Source organism: Lottia gigantea, assembly GCF_000327385.1.
Source record: "Lottia gigantea unplaced genomic scaffold LOTGIsca_11, whole genome shotgun sequence".
NCBI classification, from domain to species: domain Eukaryota; kingdom Metazoa; phylum Mollusca; class Gastropoda; family Lottiidae; genus Lottia; species Lottia gigantea.
In genome coordinates, this window is record NW_008707001.1 from 1,181,409 (window position 1) to 1,205,146 (window position 23,738).

The 23,738-nt window shown below is 38.4% G+C and overlaps 1 protein-coding gene across 1 annotated transcript in view; it reads right to left on the minus strand.

Annotated features, from left to right (window-relative positions):
* LOTGIDRAFT_230169 (hypothetical protein) overlaps positions 1-23,239 on the minus strand; it is a gene marked incomplete at both ends in the record, with an annotated part of 42,693 nt that extends 19,454 nt beyond the window's left edge. Inside the window, 38 exons of the mRNA XM_009047056.1 lie at positions 358-520; positions 824-903; positions 1,366-1,611; positions 2,047-2,265; positions 2,726-2,862; positions 3,206-3,335; positions 3,668-3,868; positions 4,252-4,428; positions 4,690-4,950; positions 5,263-5,412; positions 5,712-5,867; positions 6,383-6,638; positions 7,012-7,220; positions 7,796-7,999; positions 8,395-8,649; positions 8,880-9,119; positions 9,442-9,627; positions 10,064-10,261; positions 10,434-10,625; positions 11,393-11,587; positions 12,146-12,265; positions 12,920-13,099; positions 13,310-13,495; positions 13,830-14,003; positions 14,543-14,737; positions 15,012-15,177; positions 15,686-15,855; positions 16,598-16,799; positions 17,287-17,429; positions 17,852-18,062; positions 18,324-18,460; positions 18,828-18,929; positions 19,571-19,780; positions 20,093-20,187; positions 20,557-20,644; positions 21,841-21,868; positions 22,922-22,967; positions 23,187-23,239. Coding sequence (XP_009045304.1) covers positions 358-520; positions 824-903; positions 1,366-1,611; positions 2,047-2,265; positions 2,726-2,862; positions 3,206-3,335; positions 3,668-3,868; positions 4,252-4,428; positions 4,690-4,950; positions 5,263-5,412; positions 5,712-5,867; positions 6,383-6,638; positions 7,012-7,220; positions 7,796-7,999; positions 8,395-8,649; positions 8,880-9,119; positions 9,442-9,627; positions 10,064-10,261; positions 10,434-10,625; positions 11,393-11,587; positions 12,146-12,265; positions 12,920-13,099; positions 13,310-13,495; positions 13,830-14,003; positions 14,543-14,737; positions 15,012-15,177; positions 15,686-15,855; positions 16,598-16,799; positions 17,287-17,429; positions 17,852-18,062; positions 18,324-18,460; positions 18,828-18,929; positions 19,571-19,780; positions 20,093-20,187; positions 20,557-20,644; positions 21,841-21,868; positions 22,922-22,967; positions 23,187-23,239 — 6,361 coding nt within the window. The remainder of the gene's footprint in view (positions 1-357; positions 521-823; positions 904-1,365; positions 1,612-2,046; positions 2,266-2,725; positions 2,863-3,205; positions 3,336-3,667; positions 3,869-4,251; positions 4,429-4,689; positions 4,951-5,262; positions 5,413-5,711; positions 5,868-6,382; positions 6,639-7,011; positions 7,221-7,795; positions 8,000-8,394; positions 8,650-8,879; positions 9,120-9,441; positions 9,628-10,063; positions 10,262-10,433; positions 10,626-11,392; positions 11,588-12,145; positions 12,266-12,919; positions 13,100-13,309; positions 13,496-13,829; positions 14,004-14,542; positions 14,738-15,011; positions 15,178-15,685; positions 15,856-16,597; positions 16,800-17,286; positions 17,430-17,851; positions 18,063-18,323; positions 18,461-18,827; positions 18,930-19,570; positions 19,781-20,092; positions 20,188-20,556; positions 20,645-21,840; positions 21,869-22,921; positions 22,968-23,186) is intronic.
* Positions 23,240-23,738: the final 499 nt, after the last annotated feature.

Below are 23,738 nucleotides of genomic sequence, written 5' to 3' on the forward strand. Positions count from 1 at the left end.
GTCAATCAAAGCAAAGTTATTTTATTTGTAAGTAAAGAAGGCATATAGACGGGTAGCTAGGTAGATGACAAGTTAACATTCAGTTAGCTTTCTAAACCTCTGACTTACTGCTGTATAGACACGTAGACATGATAAGTACTAGCAACTCTGTCTAGACAATTTAGATTTTGAAGCATCCCTCGTTAGTGAGGATGAATGAAAACCCAAGTACTAACGATCCGAACCTCAGGACTAAACCCAAAATCCAAAACAACATCTTGGCAATACATTGATAGCAGCTAATGAACTTTGTACACGAGGAAGTATATCAATTATAAAAGAGGAAGTATTTCATAATGAAAAGTGGCATGACTTTACCTCTGCTGAGACTACATCTATATCTGACTTCCACGTTAGGACAGTTGCCAGTGGAACATTGAAACCCATTGACGCTACACTGACTTCCTGTTATACTACCACCATTAACGTTTCGACATTCTACAGCAACGGGTGTGGTGGAACTACAGATGTTGATATCATACTGGAATATACCACAGATAACAGTAAAAGGGAAATAATCATTACGACACACAACTGATAATATGTGGAGAATCCCCTGAGTCCCTCCCGGAGATGCTGAAGCTACCCCCACCCCCATTAGACCGAAACATCTACTTCTAATCCATCCTCTGATAGCTATTATGAAAGTAATCGGCTAGCTATAAATGTACAAATATCTATCAAGAGCTGGAATAGAGAAAGATGTTTCGGACTACTCCCCATGAAGTCGGCCTGTCCCTTATCTGCACCCCCAGTTCAAGGTCCAAACAACCCCTAGACTTACCGTCTGCAGGCCAACACGCGTCTCTGTTTCAGTACCACTGGAAGTTTTGTCTACATTGAACCACGGTGTCCAGAAATCATCTACAAAAACAAAATAGTTATCAAACATCTTTCAAACGTCTTTCAGACAATTCCTTTTATCAAAATCTTCTCCAAAATATGGCAAATTCGAGTAATACTTGTATAGTAGTGGACTCCTCCAAAGAGAAACACCATCAGGTGATTCGAAAACAGTAAGTATGAGCTGCTTGGCGTGCAATTCAAAATCTTATCATATCCATCAAGTAGACATGATCAACCAAGATCTTTAAAGTCATTCCACAACCTAGCCATAAGCTCTTGAGTGTCGTAAGACAAGTCAAATTCCTAAGACTTTCATGAATTTCAGCGACAGAATGATAAGTACTGCGACGGGTGTCGCTAGCAAGGCATGCTAACACTTCTGGAATACCTGATGCCACTCTGCGCATAGGTTTGTAAGTTCAGATTCCATTTGTGCAAATGATTTTTTGTGTGAATATTGTGTACAAGGTGCTAACGAACCTGCAGGATGAGAACACGCCTTGATGTACAGCTGATTGTTGGTGACTGTCGAAGTAGTGTAGGATTGAGTTAACAGTTGACAGGATCTGCTGTTACGGTTATAGCTGAATCCTACACAATTAACACGGTTGGTGGTAGATTCACAAGCAGCCATACAGGTACTAGGTCCAACGTTGGTGAAAGGTTGTCCCAAGTTCCCACTGGTTGATGCTGTTTCGGTAGACAGTTCGTATTGACAGTAGCGACCTGAAGATAAAAAGAATACCCGTATCTACTCATTGTTTTTATTAACACACTGAAGATAATACACCACATTGATCAAGGTTTCAAGTTCTTGGTCCTGTCTACCAGCTGTTTTTTTACAAAGATAACAACATAGATTCTCGGAGAACTTGATGAAACAAATACCACCCAAGGGTATCGACATGTATAACTAGCTGGACAATTCAACAAATCAATGATGTCGAGTTGTGAATCTGGTTTACCTTTTGGTTCCTATAACAATGTAGGTTCCCAATAATCCTGTCTACCAGCTGATTCTATGAATAAATATCTCGGCGTTGAAATAACATTGATGAGATGACGACTTGTGTGGCAGTGACGACTGCATAACTGCTTAGATTCTAGATGATCCTATCAAGATCAAACCAAGTGACTTTGCAAAGATACATATCAACCTACCGTAACTAAAACCAGCCTGGCATATACATCGAGGTAATCCTGTAGTTACATCATCCATGCAGCTCTCAGCTCCACCACCACAATCTGTGTTTCGACACTGACTCTCTGGTATGTTACACATCTGTCCTGAATAACCTTCTGGGCAGGGTGAACAGGTATACCCTCCTGGTCTGTTGGTACATTGTGCTCCGTTCTGACACGGCGAAGATGCACATTCATCTGAAAGGAGGCATCCACGATGATATTAAACAAATATATGAATATTATATACAAATCGTGTCTTGACAAGCCAACACAATCAATCGTTTTAAAGGAGACAACGTGGTTAAATAGTTTGAGCCTTCCTAACATTGTAACAGATCTTAGACAATAAATCAATTCAATTTAGAATGGGTAGTAGAGTCATGCAGGTCCCCTGAATCTGGAAATTACATTGCACAAAATTAGTTGGAGAAGACTGGGTAATTTTCGGCCTTACAGCATTAAAGGAAATGAACAAGATATTATTTCAAAAAGTTTGAAAGCCGGAGAAAGCGCAACTGTACAAGCCGCATTTGAAATTCCAATGGTATGGTGTTTAAGTATGACTGTATGGTTGAGCAAGATATATCTACTTTGCTCCGCCTTGGTCAGAATTAAAACATAAACACAAACGACCTATTCTATTGACTGTACCTACCACTATTAATAGCACACGTGGGTCCAGTATAGCCAACTGGACAATCACATCTTCTTAAGACGTTATTAACCGGAATGCAGTTTCCGCCGTTTATACATTGAGGTCTGGTAGTGCAAACCGGATCTTGTATCTGACAGCTGGAAACAGAAGGAAAAATTCTCTCATTTGTGTTCAAGAATTACACAATGAAAATAAAAATGTATGCAGTGTCGGCGTGAGCCTCCCGAGACTTGGGGTACATATAGGGAGCTGACTGATCCAACGGGGGCGGGGATACGTCATAGTCTCTCATTGCCGCATTACGTTTATGTGGTGTTTGAAGTTATCAACTCGGAATCCCTTTTCAGAGAATTCATATATTTAATAATGTTATTTGAGCTTTACTTTAGCCTTTCCAAAATATTCCAGAAAACCAATTAATCAACGGAATTACCAACATGTATGGGAGATCACATGACTGATATTAATGAAAGTTCTTACTTTTTGCCGCTGTAACCTTGAAGACAATGACAAATATAATCGTTGATTCCATCCTCACAGACCCCGCCATTTTGACAGGTGGTCGGCCCACAATCATTGATGTTGAATTCACAACGATCACCACTCAAACCTACAGATATACAGATACACGGTTAAAGATGTAACAGTATGTAGGGATTGGTTTGGGATTCGCAGTGATACGATATGTCTGTAGCTATACATTGGCATTTTTGGGTTTCATTTGCAACACCTTTAAATCTTTCACGCCTTGCTTGTTGCACCACATTCGTCTTTGATGAAATTACAAACATAGCAGATAACTCATTGAACACGAAAAAATTAAAACCACCAGAGATAGGTGGGGACTGGGTGAAAAACATCTGTTCGTTAAAGCAGTGCCACAGACCCATCCATCTGCATGCCATGTGCCTATTATTATGAAGAAGTTAAAGAATGACCAACCTGTAGGACAGGCACAATCAAACCGTCCAGGGAAATTAGTACACTGAGTATTGTAATAACACGGTTGAGACAGACAGTTGTTGATTAATGTTTCACAATACAATCCGGTATAACCTGGTCTACACTGACAGTATGCTAGATGTTTCTGAACGGTACATGATTCTGTATTACTACTACTACACTGTCCGCATAGCAAGGGAACTGAAATTAAAACAAAAGCAGCAACGGTGAGAAAATAAGATTTTAGGTCGTTACTGTTTAAATATTTGACTGTGTTGTCGCTTTTCGAGGACATCCAGACAGCTAAGTACATTAGCTTTATAAACTTTAGAAATCATCAATTAATTCGTCTTTATTGCTATCTTGAATGATCCAAGATAGTGGCGTAGCCAGGATTTCTCATTGACGGGGGCCATCCAGGCACATCGGTTCCAATTTCGGAATTTAGAGTGTAATAGTCGGGCAGAGGGTCAGGGAGGGGGGGGGGGGGCTGTCCTTTTTATAGACTTGAGGTTTGTGACAAATAAACAGCAGTTTATTTAGGTAAATTAGATTTTTTCTTGTTTTTTTTTTTGCATACTTACCACCATCTACACAAGACGTAGCACCTTCAGCTGTTGTGGTTTGATTCAGAGGGCATTCCAGACACTGGTTGGACCCCGGGGTATTGGTGTAATAACCCTGGGGACACAGTCGACAGTCTGGTTGATTACCAGTGAATGAGTAGGATCCAATAGGACAAGCATCTCCACAGTAACATTCTAAAAAATACAAAATTAGAAAACAATCAGTTCAATATGAATTTTGAACCTTGAAGTGATTTCACTTCACTTTTAGAACAGCGTTGACTTTTTTGTGGTGAACATCAAGTTCGGAAACATTGATAAAGGAGAGAACGTTGGAATGGGGTGGGTGGTTGTCAATGTCAGAACTGAGGCCGCCTCACCCCCACTTCCAAATTTCATGTTTTTTTACACAGGGGAAAGAATTGCAGTCATAGATAAGAAAAAAGGTCACGGTACCTTTATCTGTGCGGTAATTACATGATCGTCTGTAGAAATCATAGGTGGAGTTAGGTGACAGGGTTCCTTCCAGTGTCAGGAGGAGACAGAACTTGGTCACCTTGTTATAGCTGAACCCAATACATTCTTCACCACCAAATACACGATATGAATCACAGGAGGCCTCACACTCCTGCATGTTACCGTCAGTAGGACTGATGTTGTTGACTGGAGGACCGCTCATTACTTGGTTATCCGTCTTGATGTAGGTACAACTAGGATCTACAATAGAATCAAAACAATAAGAACGCCTCCTGGCATTGATCTTTTTCGAACGATCCGTAACCATCTACGAGAAGAATAATGTGGAAAACAGAAAATGCTTATTTTTTTCTAAACACCTGATCGTACTTCCCTTTGGAGGGGATTTCAGTTAATGGAATTGTTTTGCTTGTACGGACCACTGTACTGGGGCCGGAAACCGAAGACAAACTGAAGCATACCAATTTAAACGAAACCAGTCGTTGTTGTCAAATATCGATATAGAACAGAGAATAATAAGGTATCCTATGAAGAAAGAAGAGTTCTACTTACTTGTACATTCAGGATAAAGAGGGGTGGGTACAAATTTCGTATTAGCCGGACAAAGTTGACAATAGGTGCTGTTGACACGGTAGGTTTCCCCAGTACATTCCATACAGGGTGGGAGACCATTGGTGGACATCAGATTACCACTACACACCGCTATAATTAAATACATACATATACAGGTGTTTTCATCACAATGGTAGTTAATTCACGATGTTTAGGTTTGCCAAGGGCCGTTTAGGAACAGAAGTTGGGAGGTGTGATATTGTATATTGATATTTGATATTTGATATCGAATTAATATTAGATATTACTATCAAATTCTGAAGATAAAACCCCAGTTATAAAGACCCGAACTGCAAGAGTAATCCCGAAATCCAAATAACATATTGTCATGATATTAGCAATATGTGGGTAGAAAATTTCACATGAGGAAGTATATATTATAGTCTTACGTTTACAGTCCAGAATGCTGGTCTTGCCGTCACCATATGTGGCACTCTCTGTCGGACATGGTGTACAAGCTGACTGAAGATCACCACCACGATATGTATTGACCGGACACTTTCGGCAAATAGACACCTCAGCTATCGTACCAGGTGGACACGGCACTGAAATATAGACAGATCAAGTCAAACTACCTATACCTACCACGTATCAGGTAGACACGAGACTGAAATACAGACACATCGTGAACCAAGGAAGATCTAAATAAAATTGTAGTTAATTTTCCTTCAGATATATCGTACAAGAAAATGTCAGATAAATACATCAGGTCAAATTAATACAAAATAATACTTGTACTACAAACTCAGGTTGCTACTGCAACATATGAATCTATAGAAACAGGACGAGCGCTACACCTTCGACAACGGTTGATAATCATAATCTACGCTGTGGACAAGTCTTGTTATCGTTAGCAAGAAATAGGCATCTCTTTTGCAGAGAGTCTGTGAAATATGACAGGCTGATTCTTTGTGATGAAAGGAAATTGATTCTAAAGATATACGGGTTGAAATCAACAAAAGTCTTACAAATTATCACTTTGAGCAAATTTTTAAAAAGCAACTAAGTACGACAAAGTGTAACAATGTAAATATTTCACCAATATTTCAGATTTACTTACCACAGGCATATATATTATCAACTCTTCGTGCGACTTCAGACGGCTGGGAACAGAAATCTTTGGCTCGGGAGTTCCGGGTATTTAATACAATATTCGAGCAGCCGACTAAGTCGATTGTGTGTAGGTTGGACAGGAGTGATGCATCAGGGTCGTTTCTGATAAGTTTAATAGCAGTAGTAACTTGTTGTACACAGTTGGTGAATACTGAAGGTATATGCTTCGTTGATCGAAACATCACTCGGAAAAAAACTTTAAACTGAAAGAGGAGATACAAAATAATATTAACATAACTACATTAGACGTTTAAATTACTTGAGTCACGACCAAGCGTATCTTTAAAAAGTAACACTACATCTCAAATAATAGTATTATGGCGGACCCAACTTTTGACCAGAGTAGTCTGTTTTGATGAAAATAAACAAAAAGAACATAAATATCGTTTACTAAATGTCAACTTAGGTTCACAAAGGATCCTTTCTACCATCTGGTCCTTGGTCAAACCTCATGGCATCGACCTTTCCTTGATTATCGTCGCCTATCTACAGCTGGGTCGACCGGTCGGCTACGTTTTGATCATAACCTTACTCACCATCCATCCCAACAACAAGCATACTAAAAACAAGACCTACCTGACGATCGTAGTTGATGGTTATATTATTGTTGACAGTGATTGATACATCCGTGATACCACATTCTGTATTGAAGTGAGAGCGAGCATCAAACAACCTGGTCCTAATCTCGTTATTATATTGGTTGATACAGGAGGATGAGAGGACACTGGCATCCGAGGTATTATAAAACATTTCAGTGTCCAGATCAAAACTCACATGCTGGGGCTCTGAAAGGAGGAGATAGGGGAAATGTTAAAAACTGGAAACCGTTTCATTATTCAAGTTACTAAAAAGTATGTATAGGTTTAAAGAAAAAAAATCCAGATGCACGGGGATCTTTAAGATGCAATTGAGAGTCAAAAAAAAACATTGACTATTTTGGTAACCTGGTGATGACAAAATACACCATTAAAGGGGTTTTTAAACTTTTTGTGTATCGAGAACACTGATAGCATCAATTTCCACCATTCCAATTTTCATTCTGACGTCTTGCAATTCCACTAAAACTAACGCGTTCTATGGCGTCAGAGGAGCTACCGGAAGCTACTATTAATATCTATGCAGTTCCCCTCTAGTGACGTCATAAAACGCGTTAGTTTTAGTGGAATTGCAAGACGTCGGAATGAAAATTGGAATGGTGTAAATTGATGCTATCAGTGTCTCTGATACACATAAAAAGTTTAGAAAAACCTCTTTACAATCCCTTAAAAGAGCTCGTGATACACAGTTTTAACATGTGCCCACACGACTTGTAAATGAAGTACTATGTAGATGAACTGTTTCAACAGAATATTAAACATACCAGTACAGTGTGGAATATCAGGTACTGTCCAAGCACCTCCAAAATTACAAGAAGTGGTGAAAAGTTCCGAGGGGTAGCTGGTCTGGAAGAAGAACCCTGCTTTACAGGAGATGGTACAATCATACCCGGTACCATCAGCCCGTTCTGTACACTGTTTATTACCATTGATAGGGTTAGATAGCGAGTTGGGGCTACATAATCCTTCTGAAATACCAAAAAAAACAAATGGAATAGGGATTTTCGTTCTGATTTTCAGCAGAATACTGGGTTTATAAAGACAGTTCTTCGTTGTCATGGTCTAATTACAATCGTTATTAGTATTATATCCTGGTATTAGTTCTTAAGTGCATATTTAAGACACAAATGAGTACCATACTATCCTGCTTTCAACTATTAATACCTGAATAACTGTTTCTAGCTATTTAAGACTGATAAATATGTACTCTAATTGGCCATTATTGTCATTCTGTGAGGTTATTGCCTCTGACGGAACTTCAAAGGTGTGGAAAATCCCAATGAAACAGGGCCTAGTTTTCTGTCTCTGTTTCTGTCTACAAATGTAGATGTTTCGGTATAGTGCAGTAGATACTAAACCTTACCAATTGATATCTGGAATTGACAGGAAGCCATGTTTCCAGCAGCATCTGATGCTTGAGCTGTTACTGTTTGGACAGTGCCGACATCAGATTGGGTCAACCTGATACTAGAGGGAGTGAATACCAGGGTCTCTACGGCTACATTGTCTGATAGTTTCACCATATCGTTCATACCCCAGCTTAGATCGACCACATCACTGGAACGTTCTATCTGTACCCGACGAGACTCCGGACATCTTATAGTTGGTGATAACTCATCTGAAATAACAGACCATGAACTGAAAAATTGATTTATACCCAGCTTGGCTGCAAATGTAAGGGACATATGAATTGATGACAGTCAAGGTTTCATTATTCTACGTCGGTAGATATTTTTTGCTATGATTATCAAACCCAGCATTGGTTCTCATTTGACTATTGTCGTTGTTGATGTTTAACAGCCATAACATATTTGTCAATGGCCAGTAAGATTTCTTTTTAAGCCGTACCTTGTACAATGACAGTAATGTTGCAGGTAGCCTGATTGCCAGCATGATCAGTAGCTGTATAACTGACTACAGTAGACTCTGCTACAGGTATTCCAGGTCGGAACCATGGTTTATCTACTGTTAAACTCAGAAGTATATTATTATTATCAGTGGCTGTTGGTATTGTGTACGATATCTTTTCATATTGTTTTAATCGTATCGGCTGAGTCGTACAGTTCACAAATACCGGCTTCTCTACATCTGAAATGAAATAGAATAGAGATTTATATCTGATCATTCTGCATCTTACTTGCCTAATGAAATGAAGTTTTACAGTCTATTTTTTGTAGAATAAAAAGCCAAAGAAATGAAATTTTATGAGTAATCCTTCAGCACCTTATTAAAAATGGAGATAATTATGAGAAAACGGATGTTATTGATTACACATTATACTCTGAAAGATTTAACATGCCCTTCCGCTCTAGCGACACTAATCACATTACTAATTCTAGAGTAGCTCAAATTCTCCCAAGTTTTTCACCTTGACCCCTTGACACGACGATCAGATAGAAAATATTCTTACCTCTACATTGTGGTAAAGCAGCACTCCAGTTTAATGTGGCTCCATTCTGTTGACATTCTAAAGGTTGTGAGTTGGTCAACTGGTAACCAGATCTAGGACAGCTGAATGTGGCTCTATCATTAAACATATACGATACAGAAATTCTCTGACCGCCTAATGGTGTACCAGGATCTGAACATCTTTGAGCTGCAAATAAAATACGCAACATTTCAGTGAAATGAAGATGGTATTGTTTACTCACATGAAGGTACCATTCTGTCAAAACTCGCCAAGGCTTGAGTAATATTAAATCTGGCAACTCATTTCATAAATTCCATATTGCATAAGATCATTGATATATATTTTATGTTGCACGAAAATTTTTCCATTCAATAACTTTTTTTAAAATGCTCTGATGGCGATATTATTTTTAGTATCGGGTCAGAATTTGAAAAAAAAATTATTGAACGTAAAAATGTCATGCCAATTATAAAATTATTGAGATCAATATGGCACAAAGAACAACTTACTTATTACATTTAATTTGCAATCTGGCACAAGGCTGAAGACAAATTCAATCTTGCTATTTCGATTGAAAAGTGAATTTCCATTCCGGATGTTTGTAAAATTAGCAAATACTCACGTAAACATCTTAGTCGTCCGAAATCCCAATATCCACTTGATAAACATCTAACAGTGGTATCGCCTTGATCAGACAGACCATCTAACTGATAAAATTGTAAACACTGAAACTGAAAAGATCCTACTCCTGCCTTGGTGCTGGAGATTAAAAGAGGAGAAACGTGGCCTGGAACCAGTTCTGGCATTCCACAGCTTACAGCTGAAAGATAATTGAATTATGTTAATCAGTAGCTCAACTACCACAGGGATTGGTTGAATCAAGTCCACGAGCCCCACACCTTCTAGGGAGTTAATACCAAAAAAATGAGTTCTAGAATGGTACGTGAACAATCTGAAATCATAATTTCCAGGATGATAAAAAAGCCCCTTACCTTTACAGCTGAAATCTTGGGTGGTGAGTTTAAAACTGTTGGTGCTGACATCATATACACATGGTATAGTTTTAATATAGGCCGGCACCCCCGGGGAGGCTGGGCAGTTTATCTGTACTGCGTCATTACCCTTAACTGGGGACGGTGTTGTTACATTGGCCCCATTAGAGGAAGTGAAAGCACATTGTCCGGCTGAAAAAGACAGGTTCGGCTTTAAAGATTTCACCATATGACAAAGATGTAGGACTTCAAATATTGTAGATAGCACCGGAAGAGATTATTGACTATGCCATTCGACCCCATAATTATCAGATATTGCTCGAAATTTCTTTATTCCGAATATCGCATTTTCTTCACTGTACCGATAATCCTACACGGTACACCAGGATACCGTACATCCCGATACCGAATACAAGCCTTGCCTATTGGCATCTCAAGACTTTATTATCATACATACCAACACATGATGGAATATTGTCCCATTGTCCACTGCTCAGACATCTGATTGAAATTTGACCTTGTAGCAGGTAGCCTGGTTCGCATCATACAGTCAAGACATCTTCATACAGATAGCGCGATCTCTTCGGACTAACATAACCATTTGGTATCTGTACGTTTTGACAAAGTTGACCTGAATATACATAAAGACAATTGATTTTTATAATAATTGTTGTGATAAGTGGCCAAGTTGAGCCACTGGTAGTGCTATAAGCTTCCTCTATTTAAGGAAACCTGCAACTGTTTTTTGGGGGCGAAAAGATAGATGGCCGTTATGGGATCGAAGGTAATAAAGCAATTTCTTTCCAGATGACTCAAGAGTTTAAAATTAACAGACATAGTCCACGACCTTGAGTGATGTTAAAATATCAAATTAACAATATTTGGTAAACCGAAAGATGGACCGGGTTGACTATCACAGTCGAAGGCAGAATGGCAAAGAAAAATGATCAAAAACTTACGTAGGCAAGTATGATTGAAATAATAGGTATCACCATAATTCATTCCAGTTTCACCCTGAGGCAGATAGTACCCCTGCTCGGCGTCTCGGGTGATGAGGAAATACCCCAGGGGACAGGAGCACTGGTAACCGCCCTCTAGTTCGTTACAAGTGTGACTACAGCCCCCTTTATTACTCGATTGACATTCTCTGATATCTAGAAAATAGAAAAATCTCAAATTCACCACAATCTTTCATTTTACTATTCTTCACGCTTAATAGAAATCAGGAGCGTATCTAGAAAATTTCTGAAAGGGGGGGGGGGGGGTGATTTGATGGGAAGGAAGACTAAAAATGATATGTGTCTCCGAAGCGACACCCAAAAAGCCAAAGCCCTTTTAGGTCGGAGGGATTGGAGATTTCTGATGGACTGAGATGCATTTTGAACATTTACAAGACATAATTTTCAATTCAAAATATGAGCCTTAGGGGAGGGCCGAGTTCCACTAGAACCTACTGCTTAGAATTGTACACAAACAGTATGACAACGTCTTATTCTGAAGAACTTGAGTTCTAGCTGTTGAGTTTTGTTCATAAAATACTAAAATGCAGAAACAATTACTTGTTGAAATATGTGTCTGAAAATCATAGTTCGCCATATCATAATTCTGTAAAGAAACGAGGCAGATCAATTGGCTATTCTCGGCAGTTTCCGTAAAGCTTAATTTTTAGGAAGCGTAACTTTCCGAATAGACCGTATAAAGCTGGGGCATACCTTGGCATCCCCCGGTCGGGGTAGATGTAAAACCATCTAAACAGCGACAGTGGTATGAACCGTGGGTATTAACACACTGTTGTTGACCACAAGGTGATCCGTTGTTACATTCGTTTATATCTGAAATAAGGATTTCATAAGGATAACATTTTTAGCTAATGAAATGCCGCAAAGAGATGCCGAAAATAACACCATAATATAATATCTGAACTCTCTTGAAAAGTAGTACAAAGTTGACAGATTTAAATACCCTGGAGCAAAAGTAGCTTAGTAGGCTCTCTAAAATGGATATCTAGTGGTAAAAATCCCCAAAACATTATAATCTAGCTATGGTGATTCTCTAAGAGTAACTATTTTCGATTGAATAGCTTAGTTCTAATGGGATGAAGATTGGAGAATGTTTCCAGGAACAGTAATTGAGCTAAAATTCATTGTACAGTTTAACGTGTATTAAACAAGCAGTCCGGGCAATGCTCAATGTGTACGGTGAAGAATATGGTGACTGCTGTCCGTGTCAAGAGGGTGGTGTTGAATAGAGGACACTTCGGTTTAGATTTTGGGGGGATTCTTGGTGTGTGGTCAGTGAAGGGTGGTGCTGAATACAAGTGGCCATTAGTACAAGGTTGACTGTGTCTTTAGTGGCTATAGTTGAGTGGAAGCTCGTAGACTTAAGACATAATGCTCTCCTACAGTTTGTTCTGGGGCTGGGACCCTTTTAGATGTTGGGACCCGTGGACTTTGTTCACTTGGTAGTTGGGGCACTGTGTGTCTTACCTAAACAAGAAGCGAGATTGGTGAACTGTTGGTCCGTTCCACATATCATCTGAGTTGTGCTGGACAGGGTGAAGCCTGGTTTACAAGTCATGGTTAATATGTCTCCCCGCACAGCTACTGGTTTACCACCCTGTAGTCTAACATCAGCATTGGCTACTCGTGGTAGTGGACAGTTTAAAGCTGCAAAAGAAGCGGAGACCACATATAACGCAAAGGGATTCATTGCCAAGAAGTTTGGTCAAGGACAAGCTTGTAGACATAAACCTCAAGAACCTAAGTTCCTGTGAAATTATTGTCATGAGGTTTGGGTTTGGACTAGGACAAGCTGTTTGACAGGAAAACAGGATCCTTGAGAGCCTAAAATGTCATCCCTGATATGGTATACCTTACCTTCACAAGTTGGTGTTGTAGCGGTATAGGTTCCATTATAACACATTGATATAGGTACACCGACTATTTTATAACCAGCTAGACAGTCATACTGTACTATAGATCCGAATGTCGTACCATCTCCATTCTCTGTTTTCACTTGACGAAGGAGACCATTATTTCCAGTTGGAGCGGGGCAGGTTTGCTCTGAAAATAATAATTCTGTGAATTTTAGTTCTTCTGATGACAATTGTTTGAAGTGTTGAAATGTAGAGCTGAGTTTTTTTTCTACTTTTTCAGTGCCAAACTTCAATATTCTTTTAAACAAACCATCCAGTTCACAAACAAGTTATCGGTAAATTGGCAATTTTCTTACCCCCTCCCCAGTTTCACCACACATGAGCTGCGAGCTGAAAGAAGAATGTTGCAAGGTCTTTCTACAGTAGTACGAATAATGCCCTCCTTCTCCCTCTCAGGGTCTTATCGTCAATACAGTTATCAGACTGTCAGTAAATTCTGGGCATTAAAAGTCTCCACCTACCTCGACAAGTGGGTACATTCTGCCACTGTCCGTTGATATTACATGTAGCTGTAGTAGGGGTTGCAGGCAGGAAACCGTCGGTACACTGGTAAACAACCGTACTGCCAAACCCTATACCTGTACCAGATATAACTTTACCGTGGTCTACGGTGGGTGGAAATCCACAATAATTCGCTGCAAATGGGAGTTAAAGAAATATAAAATTTTAAAAATTTTCTGGTCGTCGATCAAATTTTCACCGACAAGTGCGAGGGACTGTCAAAAGCAATTGAACAACAATGTCCAGAATCAGATCTCAATAGTCTTTCTTGGGTAAATCTTTTGGTAACATTCCCCTTAATGTGCTCAAATGCAGTACGTGCGTTATTTTTCAAAGGTTTGTTTGGTATGTATGATACTGCTCTTATAATCAGATCTCCACAATGTCCAGTTATACCGAACATCGTCTTATACCTTGACTACAATAGCTACCTTTCTTGTATCACAGAATGCAGAGAGTTGATTGACTTGTATGCTGGCGAATATAGCCAATCAGAACCCTCGACAGAAAAACTTGATTGGTAGTATTCGCTAGTATACAAGCCAATCAAATCGCTTGTTTTACAGTGTTCAGTGATAAAAGAAATTTGGGTATTCCAGTCAAGGTATAAGACGATGTTCGTAATAGCTTGACATTGTGAAGAGACCGAACTAAATCACTATATGTTACGTACCTTCACATTTGGGTATAGTCCGGACATTCCAGTTACCACTGTACAGACACTCCAAGGTGAATTCAGACTGACCGGCTAGCTCCTGGGTATTAAACCTAAACCCCGGCTTACACGATATAACTGTCCTCACCCCAAACCCCGTATCACCAGGGGCAGGTGCTTGTTGGAAATTTAAAAACTCTGATGTTGGACAATCTGAAAATTGAAAGTTTAACTTTTAGACATACCATTCCATGTACCAGTAATCAAAAATAACGGTTAGATGCAGCTGGCAAAATAAATGATACAAAAGGCAGCCTCCGAATCCAATATCCTGAACCTAATCTTAGTAGACAAGTCTAGAATGGTGTGCAGTACACATACGTCCTAAGTTCATATTAGGAACCCTGGGGTGCTGGGAAGTACCTCAAGATATATACACCGGGGTTGTAAACTTGTCTGAATATTGAAAAGAATGAGTTCAGCTTACCTGTGGAATATTTAGCTTTAAAGCCCTTCTGACTCTTTATCGCGTTCGACTTCAGCCTCAGAAAGAAAGCACCGTTGGTGGTGACTATGCGAGGTGGTGTGGTGGTTCCTGTGTATCCTGCACCACTGTGAAGCGCAATACCACTGTCATCTTGAAATCCATACACCTTGAATCAAAATTAATAATAATTTTAGAAATTGACTCTTTTAGTAACTTCATGTTGATTCCACTCTTCAACAACATTAATGATAAGAAGAACACAAAAACAATTTTCAATCAAACGTCTGTTGTCCCTTCAGATTTTAATTTTAATATCATTGATTTCATGATAGATCTTGTCATTGCCAACTTGATATTGGTAAAGGCTATTTTCAGTTAGCCAAAGAAATGACCTCATGATATTGACCTATATAGTATTGGCGGATGATCCCTCTTTTTGAAACACCTGGTGGTTTTTCTCTTTGAAGAAGTTCACTACAATACAACTTTTACTCTCCGTTTTGCTTTTCTTTGTACGAGTCTTTTGAATGACAGTATTGTCTTGTTTGTACGGATTTTTATCAAAATTACACCCTTATAGAATTATTGAAGTTACAACTCAAATGAAGAAACAAAATCAGCTATACAGATGGTAGTTTCCGAGTTTGAGTCTATAAAGAATAATATGTAGTTACCTCGAGATAGTCACTGTTATCCAGGTTGAAATCACTATCAAATACAAGATGTAAAGATGGTTCTGAAGTCTTGATTGTCCAAGTACAAGTTTGATAGTTGGGATAGTTGACGATACCGTGTCCAGGCCAGCCCAGTTCTCCTACAGATTCTCGATACTCATAGTCACAACCTGTAGAATAAAGAACATGTTGATTATAAACAAAGAGAGATAACCTGGGTATTTTACTCCCAGTGATGTTCATTCATCGAGATTTCGGTAGGCCTGTGAGTGCCAATTAGTCTGCAAATTGAATTTCAACTTTAAACTGTGTATCAATCGGCTTAAGATAATTTGACTTTTGTTATTCATGCTGAATAAGTCTGGAAATTTCGTAAAAATTCAAAAGGTTCTCCCTGTGTTTGTGTAGAAGATGTGTTTCTTTACTATCAGTTTAGATGAGGATTGATGGTATGTTACTATTCTGGAACCTCGAAACGATCTTCGAGCTAGAATGTCTTAGAATCAATGTTAGATGGTTTCGAGAATACGTGGCCTGGTTCCCATGGTGGTACATATACCACCAGATGGTTCCAGCAAATACCACAAGTGTTCTAGACGGTGTTTCTCTATTGTGAAGTGATCAGCTGATATCCAATTCGGTAAGGGGTAGGGCCACTGATTGTCAAGGGGTTGGGGGCACCAGGTAGTTCTTTCCACATGGCTAATGATCAAATTTGAGGGGGGCGAGGGGTGCAAAACCGGGCCAGCTTCTTTTCTGGGAGGGGCAACCTACACCGCCACCCCATATACCAGCCACGTGTTCTTTATGTATAATGCTAAGAAATTTGGAAGTGAGGTGAGGGGAGGGGACATACCTTCTAAACACCCTCTCACCCCATAAAAACGCCAACGACTTCTCCTCGTGTCCTACCTTGTTTGTATTGGAACTGGAAACCAGTGTGTTGATTATTGACCGTTAAACCAGTTTTAAAGGTGACCATCAACCAGTTACCAGTAGAAGTAACATATCGTGGACCACCAGCGTGGGTAAAGGTTGCTAATAAAACATCATCTACCGTTCGACCATCTCTCACTTCTACCACGTCACCTTCACCTAGGTCCAGTGACATTTTCTACAAAAATAATAAACAGATGAATACAACAATATTCACCACGGCAGGCTCGTAGGTAGAGGGGAGCCCTCAGAAATTGACCCTTGCCCCACCTGAAAAATTAAGATGACTTGAAAGACTTGTTCAGTCGCCAAAGTTGAGGCCCCCTTAAAAAAAAATTTGACTCTCCCCTGGGACCCCTGACTAGCACGGAAATACAATCAAACTCAGCATGACCCTTAATGAACAACCAGTAAAAATTACCAATGTAATTTTCAGTCAAAATAACCTTAATGCACTGTGGCGATCTGAATATAGACAAGGTTATGTAGCACAGTTCGTCAGAGAGTTGGATATTGTGGCCAGATCGAACACATGGTAGGTGATCGTGGGTTTTGATCTCGGTCGGCATGTAATAGTCTTCTTTCTTCATCATTCCAGTTGTAAAGGGATACAGATAATCCGTGAAAGATACACAGAATATATATTAATTAAGAGTTCCACATACCTCTAATGTGACAACATCTCTGGATAATTGAGACTGAATCAGCCATGTTGATTCTTGATTACCCAGGTATGACTGTGGAGACGATGATGGCGCTAGATTTTGAGTTATTTGAGTTGCTATTAACGATTCGTCATCTTGTTTAACTGAAATAGATAAAAAAAAACGTCATGGAATTTCCTTGATCAAGCAAATGTATAGATTAATTGACAATGTCCTGAATATGGACTGAAAGTTATGACATATTTATATTTTTATAAACGTAAAGACATTTAAATAATAATAGTACTATTTGATGCTGATATTCCAATTTTCGGTCAAATCCGAGGACAATGCATTATTCATGAAACTAGGCAGTAAATCTGTAATCTGTTTACTCTTTTCAGTTCCTATGAAAGATTCTTTACCAAAACAACTGCGTGTGTGTGTATTTAGATATTGACTAATGTAGATATATCTGTGTTTGTAAAGCGCCATTGAATGCTCACATTAAAGCAGTAATGAGCGCTATAGCAAGTTCAATAATCCTAATTTTCTTGTTAAGATTGACGAGGATGTCTGTACTCACCAACAGTCCAGCTGGCCTGAAAACCTCTTTTTACCCCGGTGTTATCAGAGTTAAAATGGACTTTTAAATAGTTGTTTGGACTGATGAATATTTTAGGAACATTGACAAAGATTCCTGAGAGTCTGTTTATAATCTGTGATTTGGTGAGAGTTTTACCTCCGCCATAGATAGTCACCTCGTCTTTATCAATCTCTGTTTCAAACGCAGTGATCTGAAACGACAAACAACGTATATGGTCACCCGCATTGTCATTCTTTGGACGAGATTTTGATGAAAGGAATTGTCTTGCTTGTACAAATTTTATTTCTTTTTCTATGTTGGACAAGAGGAAGTGACTGATGTATGCTAAGTTGAGATTGTCATCAGGGCACAGGTGGTCAAAGTCTTTCAGCTTCGGTTGGAGGGCTGTTCTTGACCCCTCCTGGCACCCCGGGGTATCACCAGTTCACCACTATTTGCAGTTTAAACTTACTTGTAATCTAACATTGGTACCAATAGGTGATTCGATGGTCCATAGACAGGTGGCGCTGTTAGGATAACTTCCGGTGGGGTAACCAGGGGAGCTAATCTGACCACTTGTTCCGGTTTGATATTCAGAACAGATCGATTCTAAAACAAAGAGCAACATTAACATAACAGTGACGATTATGACAGTGGTGAGGTTTTTTATTTTTTTCTGGAAGCAATGAAACCAATCCTTAAGCCTATCTGTTCATCTAAATGCGTAATAAATTTGCCAAATACGTTGATGTTGGTCATTGCAACCAATGAAAAGGCTTGTCCTTGTAAATCATTCGACACATTCTTAATCTCAGGTTAAACAGTGAATGATATCAGCCTGTGACTGAACAAGTCTTCTAACTGTTCATAGAACATGGAACTGAAAAAGAGTTCAAAGTCCTAGTGGAGTCCATTTAGAGATACATTAATGAGTATTTACGTCATACAGTCGTTTATTTATTGAAGGAATACTTACTATCTTTGCAGTCTAACTCATCAGACATGTCACCACAATCGTTCTGTCCATCACAAGTCCATTTATTATTTATACATTTACCATTACTACAATGGTAGCTTCCTATAATAAGAAAGTCAATTTTACATATACTCGTGTTTTCTCCCTTGTTTCATGAAATTATTCATTCAAAAAGTCTTTCAGTTGGCTGAAAGTGGACGTCATCTACCAACAAACCACATAGAAAAGTAGTTTGCACCCCCAATTGTACCAATACTTTATTTTCAACAAATTTCAAAATTGCTACCTTTTTTTCCAAAATATGTGTCAGAATGCACAAAATCATTTCATTTTTTGTAAAATTTTCTTGAGAGAACTCTCTATGACGCTCTATGAGAGGCTTGCGACTATGACACCACCACAGAGTAGCCAAAATTTGAATTCAGCCTCAGCAGTTGTCCTTCCATTTGCCCCCCCTATTTGTACTACCAGACTTGAAAGGCTGGCGCCGCCACTTCATAAAATCATACACTATTGTTACTAAAGCTAGTGTACTATATAGCGATGCATCGGTGCATCTTCGAAAAATGACATATGCCTAAAAACATTCAAACTTAGGTTCAGAAATTACCTCATATGTAGAAAATAGATAGAAGTATGTTTCCCTGCCTAACTGGAAACTAAAATTCGAAAATCATATGAATAGCTTGGATTTTCTTTTTCTTTTTTAAATCTATCTTGATCAGAATTAAATAATAATTTACCTGATGGACAAGCCGGTAATTGACAAACAAATGGTTGTTTCGTTTCACAGTTTTTAAAACTCCATCGGTTCTCGTTACTGACAGTGTTGTAAGACACACACCGACCTTTGGTTAAATCTGGTTGTTGGTCAGACCAGAAACCCTCGTTTATACTGGTAGGTGATCCGTCACTCCATTCTACTGAGTTATTAGTATGAGGTGCATTCAAACCTAAAGTCAAAACAAAAAATTAAATCCTTCTTTCTGAGTATACATGAATCACAAGGGCTCATGGCATTGTGTCGCTTTTATAGATTTTTCTAATGATAATCTTTCTTACTGACCATAACTATAAAAATATGTACATGCTTGACAATTCCGTTAATCAAAATCTCGTCCAAAACATGGCAAAATCGAGAGTAAACGTTGTATCATTTCGTAGAAGAAACTGAAACGAAGGGGAAACTACAAAATAACACAGTGTGGAGACTTTGGTTTATTTGCAATAGATATGTTTTAAGTCTCTACATTATAAAATCTTACCTATCCAGAAGTGTGAAAACGACTGACTATTGGCGAAATTTCCCAACTCCACATTGGATTTATAATCTCTTATTTCTGCAAGATGTGCTCCATCTCTAAAATTCAAATATATACATACATGATATAGTACATTGTTTGACACCAATAACTCTCAGTACACAACTGGCTCAATAACAACGAATGGCCATTTTAGGTCCGTTCTTAACACTCTATATCGGCTTATGCAAAAACCTTGACTGGCACCCGTCAAAGATAAATGTAGGTCAACATTCATGTTTTATGGCACTCGCTTACTCTTTACTTTATCAATAAAGCAAGTAGGATTGTCATTGTTACCATGTATCTTCTTGGTTTCCGGAAGTATCCGTGGCTCAGCTAGCTAAGTGCTTACTCCCAGGTCCGAGTCGTAATATAGTTAAAAATTCAAATTTAAATAAACGATGTCGGGATATAAGATAACTTACTGTTGACAGACTTTTAAAGCTGCATTCCACGAAAGTTGAACTGAAGGGGGACTGGGTTTAATACATTTAATATCGGATAATGTCCAACCTATAATAGAATTGAAGAAAAATATCTCAATATATTGTACATTATCAGAATAATAAACGTGGACACATGTAGTTATTTACTATGATATTCAAGTAATGGGTACATGAAGCGCTAGGATCTCTTAGAAACACTGTTAGAAGTTAAGACTCTAGGATCTCTTAGAAACAGTGTTAGAAGTTAAGACTCTGGGATCTCTTAGAAACAGTGTTAGAAGTTAAGACTCTAGGATCTCCTAGAAACACTGTTAGAAGTTAAGACTCTAGGATCTCCTAGAAACAGTGTTAGAAGTTAAGACTCTAGGATCTCTTAGAAACACTGTTAGAAGTTAAGACTCTAGGATCTCTTAGAAACAGTGTTAGAAGTTAAGACTCTAGGATCTCCTAGAAACACTGTTAGAAGTTAAGACTCTAGGATCTCTTAGAAACACTGTTAGAAGTTAAGACTCGAGGATCTCTTAGAAACAGTGTTAGAAGTTAAGACTCTAGGATCTCTTAGAAACACTGTTAGAAGTTAAGACTCTAGGATCTCTTAGAAACACTGTTAGAAGTTAAGACTCGAGGATCTCTTAGAAACACTGTTAGAAGATAAGAACCTAGGATATCCTAGAAACAGTGTTAGAAGTTAAGACTCTAGGATCTCTTAGAAACACTGTTAGAAGTTAAGACTCTAGGATCTCTTAGAAACACTGTTAGAAGATAAGAACCTAGGATATCCTAGAAAAACTGTTAGAAGTTAAGACTCTAGGATCTCTTAGAAACAGTGTTAGAAGTTAAGACTCTAGGATCTCTTAGAAACACTGTTAGAAGTTAAGCCCCTGGGATATCTAAGTCTTAAGATCGTTTCAGGAATATACGCTGTCTGGTCCTTATACATCAAACATTGCAGCTTCTCGGTTGATAGTCATGCTGGTTCATTTATCAACGTTCCAAAGACACATATCTCAAAGATTCTTATCTTCAATGTCATCTTTTGCAAAACAGGTCTCTGAAAATTGGGCAAACCCCCTCTCTGTTCTTAAACATACGGACGGAGTAACATTATCTCTGCTATCCGAGATACTAGCCGATAAAAATTGTGGTCCCAAACACGATAAGTTGACGACACACAGCACATGGGGTGAAATAGAAAAGAGGGGACTGGTGGGGGAGAAATATAACAATAGGGATATAAGATGAAAGACACTATTCAATATTTACCTGGTGGACAGACTAGAGACACTTGACCCTGAAAAATACAGAAAAAATATCTTATAGTTATAATATAGCTGATAGTGAGAACAATAGGGGGAGAGGGAGATATTGTTTACAGTCTGTGATTTGACACCTAATTCCACTTTTCATTATGAAATACTTCCTCACTTATAATTGATATACTTCCTCATGTGAAAAGGCCATTAGCTGCTACCAATGTAAGAATTGATTGGGTCATATTGGGCAATAATCCTGAAAGGGGTAGCTGATCTTTCTGCTGGTAAAACAAATATTCATTGACCCTATATTCCATGAATACAATTTCTAATATATTTGATGGTTTTCTCGAATGACGACATTTCACCCTTATCAATGTTGATTATAGCAGCGTATTTGTCTTGCATGCCGACGATTCACCTTTATTAATATTACTGATCGACGGTTGTATTTGGTTTGGGGATACATTTAAGTTTTAAAATAGGTATATAACTACGTTAAAACACTTCCCCATAAAACCTCGTCACTGTGAAAATCCTGAGGGGTGTGGTTTAGAATATTACAACCCTCGGACAGCTAATGTTTGATATTTATTTTATGTACGTATATGTTTTCCACACTGATTGATACAGCTTTGGCGGTTGTTATAGCACAACATTCTATGCTATAATGTATGGCTTATATACTACCAAAGTATTGACAAACTGTTGTTTTGGACTTTGTTGGTACTTAGGTTTTCCATTCTATATTTATGTGCCCTCACACCATAGAGATTACCAGTTGCTTATGGTTGCGAATGATAAAAATGACCATGACGTGCGTTCGGAACTCACAACTCAGTTGCAAGTGAGTTGCGTTCGAATTCTTTTCTTTTTCGCAATCATACGCAACTGATGTGAGGGCACCTTCAGATCATCCCTTGGTGGTTGATAGATGTATATACAACCTCCTATGCACTATGTTAAAGCTATGGTCTGTTTAATATGCAATTATAAGTTGATATTAACCGTTCATAGAATATATTAAAACTGATTGATAAATATAGAAAATTGTTTTATATACTGCTTGATAATAATAGGTCTAGTCACACCTTGTAGTCTTCTTCACTCAGACTCAAATTGACATGTAGGTTCAATCTGGTTTATAACATGTTAAGTACAAAGATATGATAATAAAACACAGAACTGTGCTTAAAATCCTTTCTATCTCTGGGGAGAGGTTGCTTGCTCGTAAACCTCACTCTAGTCCATGCTATGATACCCACAAACACAAAGTTTCAAACACAGGCTCTTGTTTTGTCCACAATATGAATTTATAGATGTTAATTTTGATATTTACGATCAATTTCAACGCACCTTATTGTTCTAATAAAGTGGTATGGACATGAGACATGAACCCGGGTTTCCATTCTGAAAAGAGAGTCAGAGAGTCAGAGAGTCAGAGAGTCAGAGAGCTAAGATTGATTGAAATGTCCCTTTTTAACTTCTTTCAATTACTGAGTCACTTTAGTTCTGATACAGACAGACTATATCATATATTACATTATAATTTTTATTTTATTGGTGTAAAATAGATTATCGTCACTTCAACCCTGAACCCTTATCAATAAATAGATGGGAAGATGAAAATAAATATATAACACCAAATTTTAATCGTGATATCAAATCAACCATCAAGAACTAATCATCCGTCATAACTTACATGTCCTACATCTTGAACAACAACAAAAACAACATGGCTCTTATCTCAATATGATGAAAAGGCATGTTGATATGATTTATTTCGTGTTTTCTCTTAAGGATCACTTCTTTCCCTTCCCATAATCTTGCGAAAGTTTTCTTTAAAACATGTTCAAGCAAATGATGACCCAAAAGCAATAATCTTTCTTTACGGATTAAAACAACGTT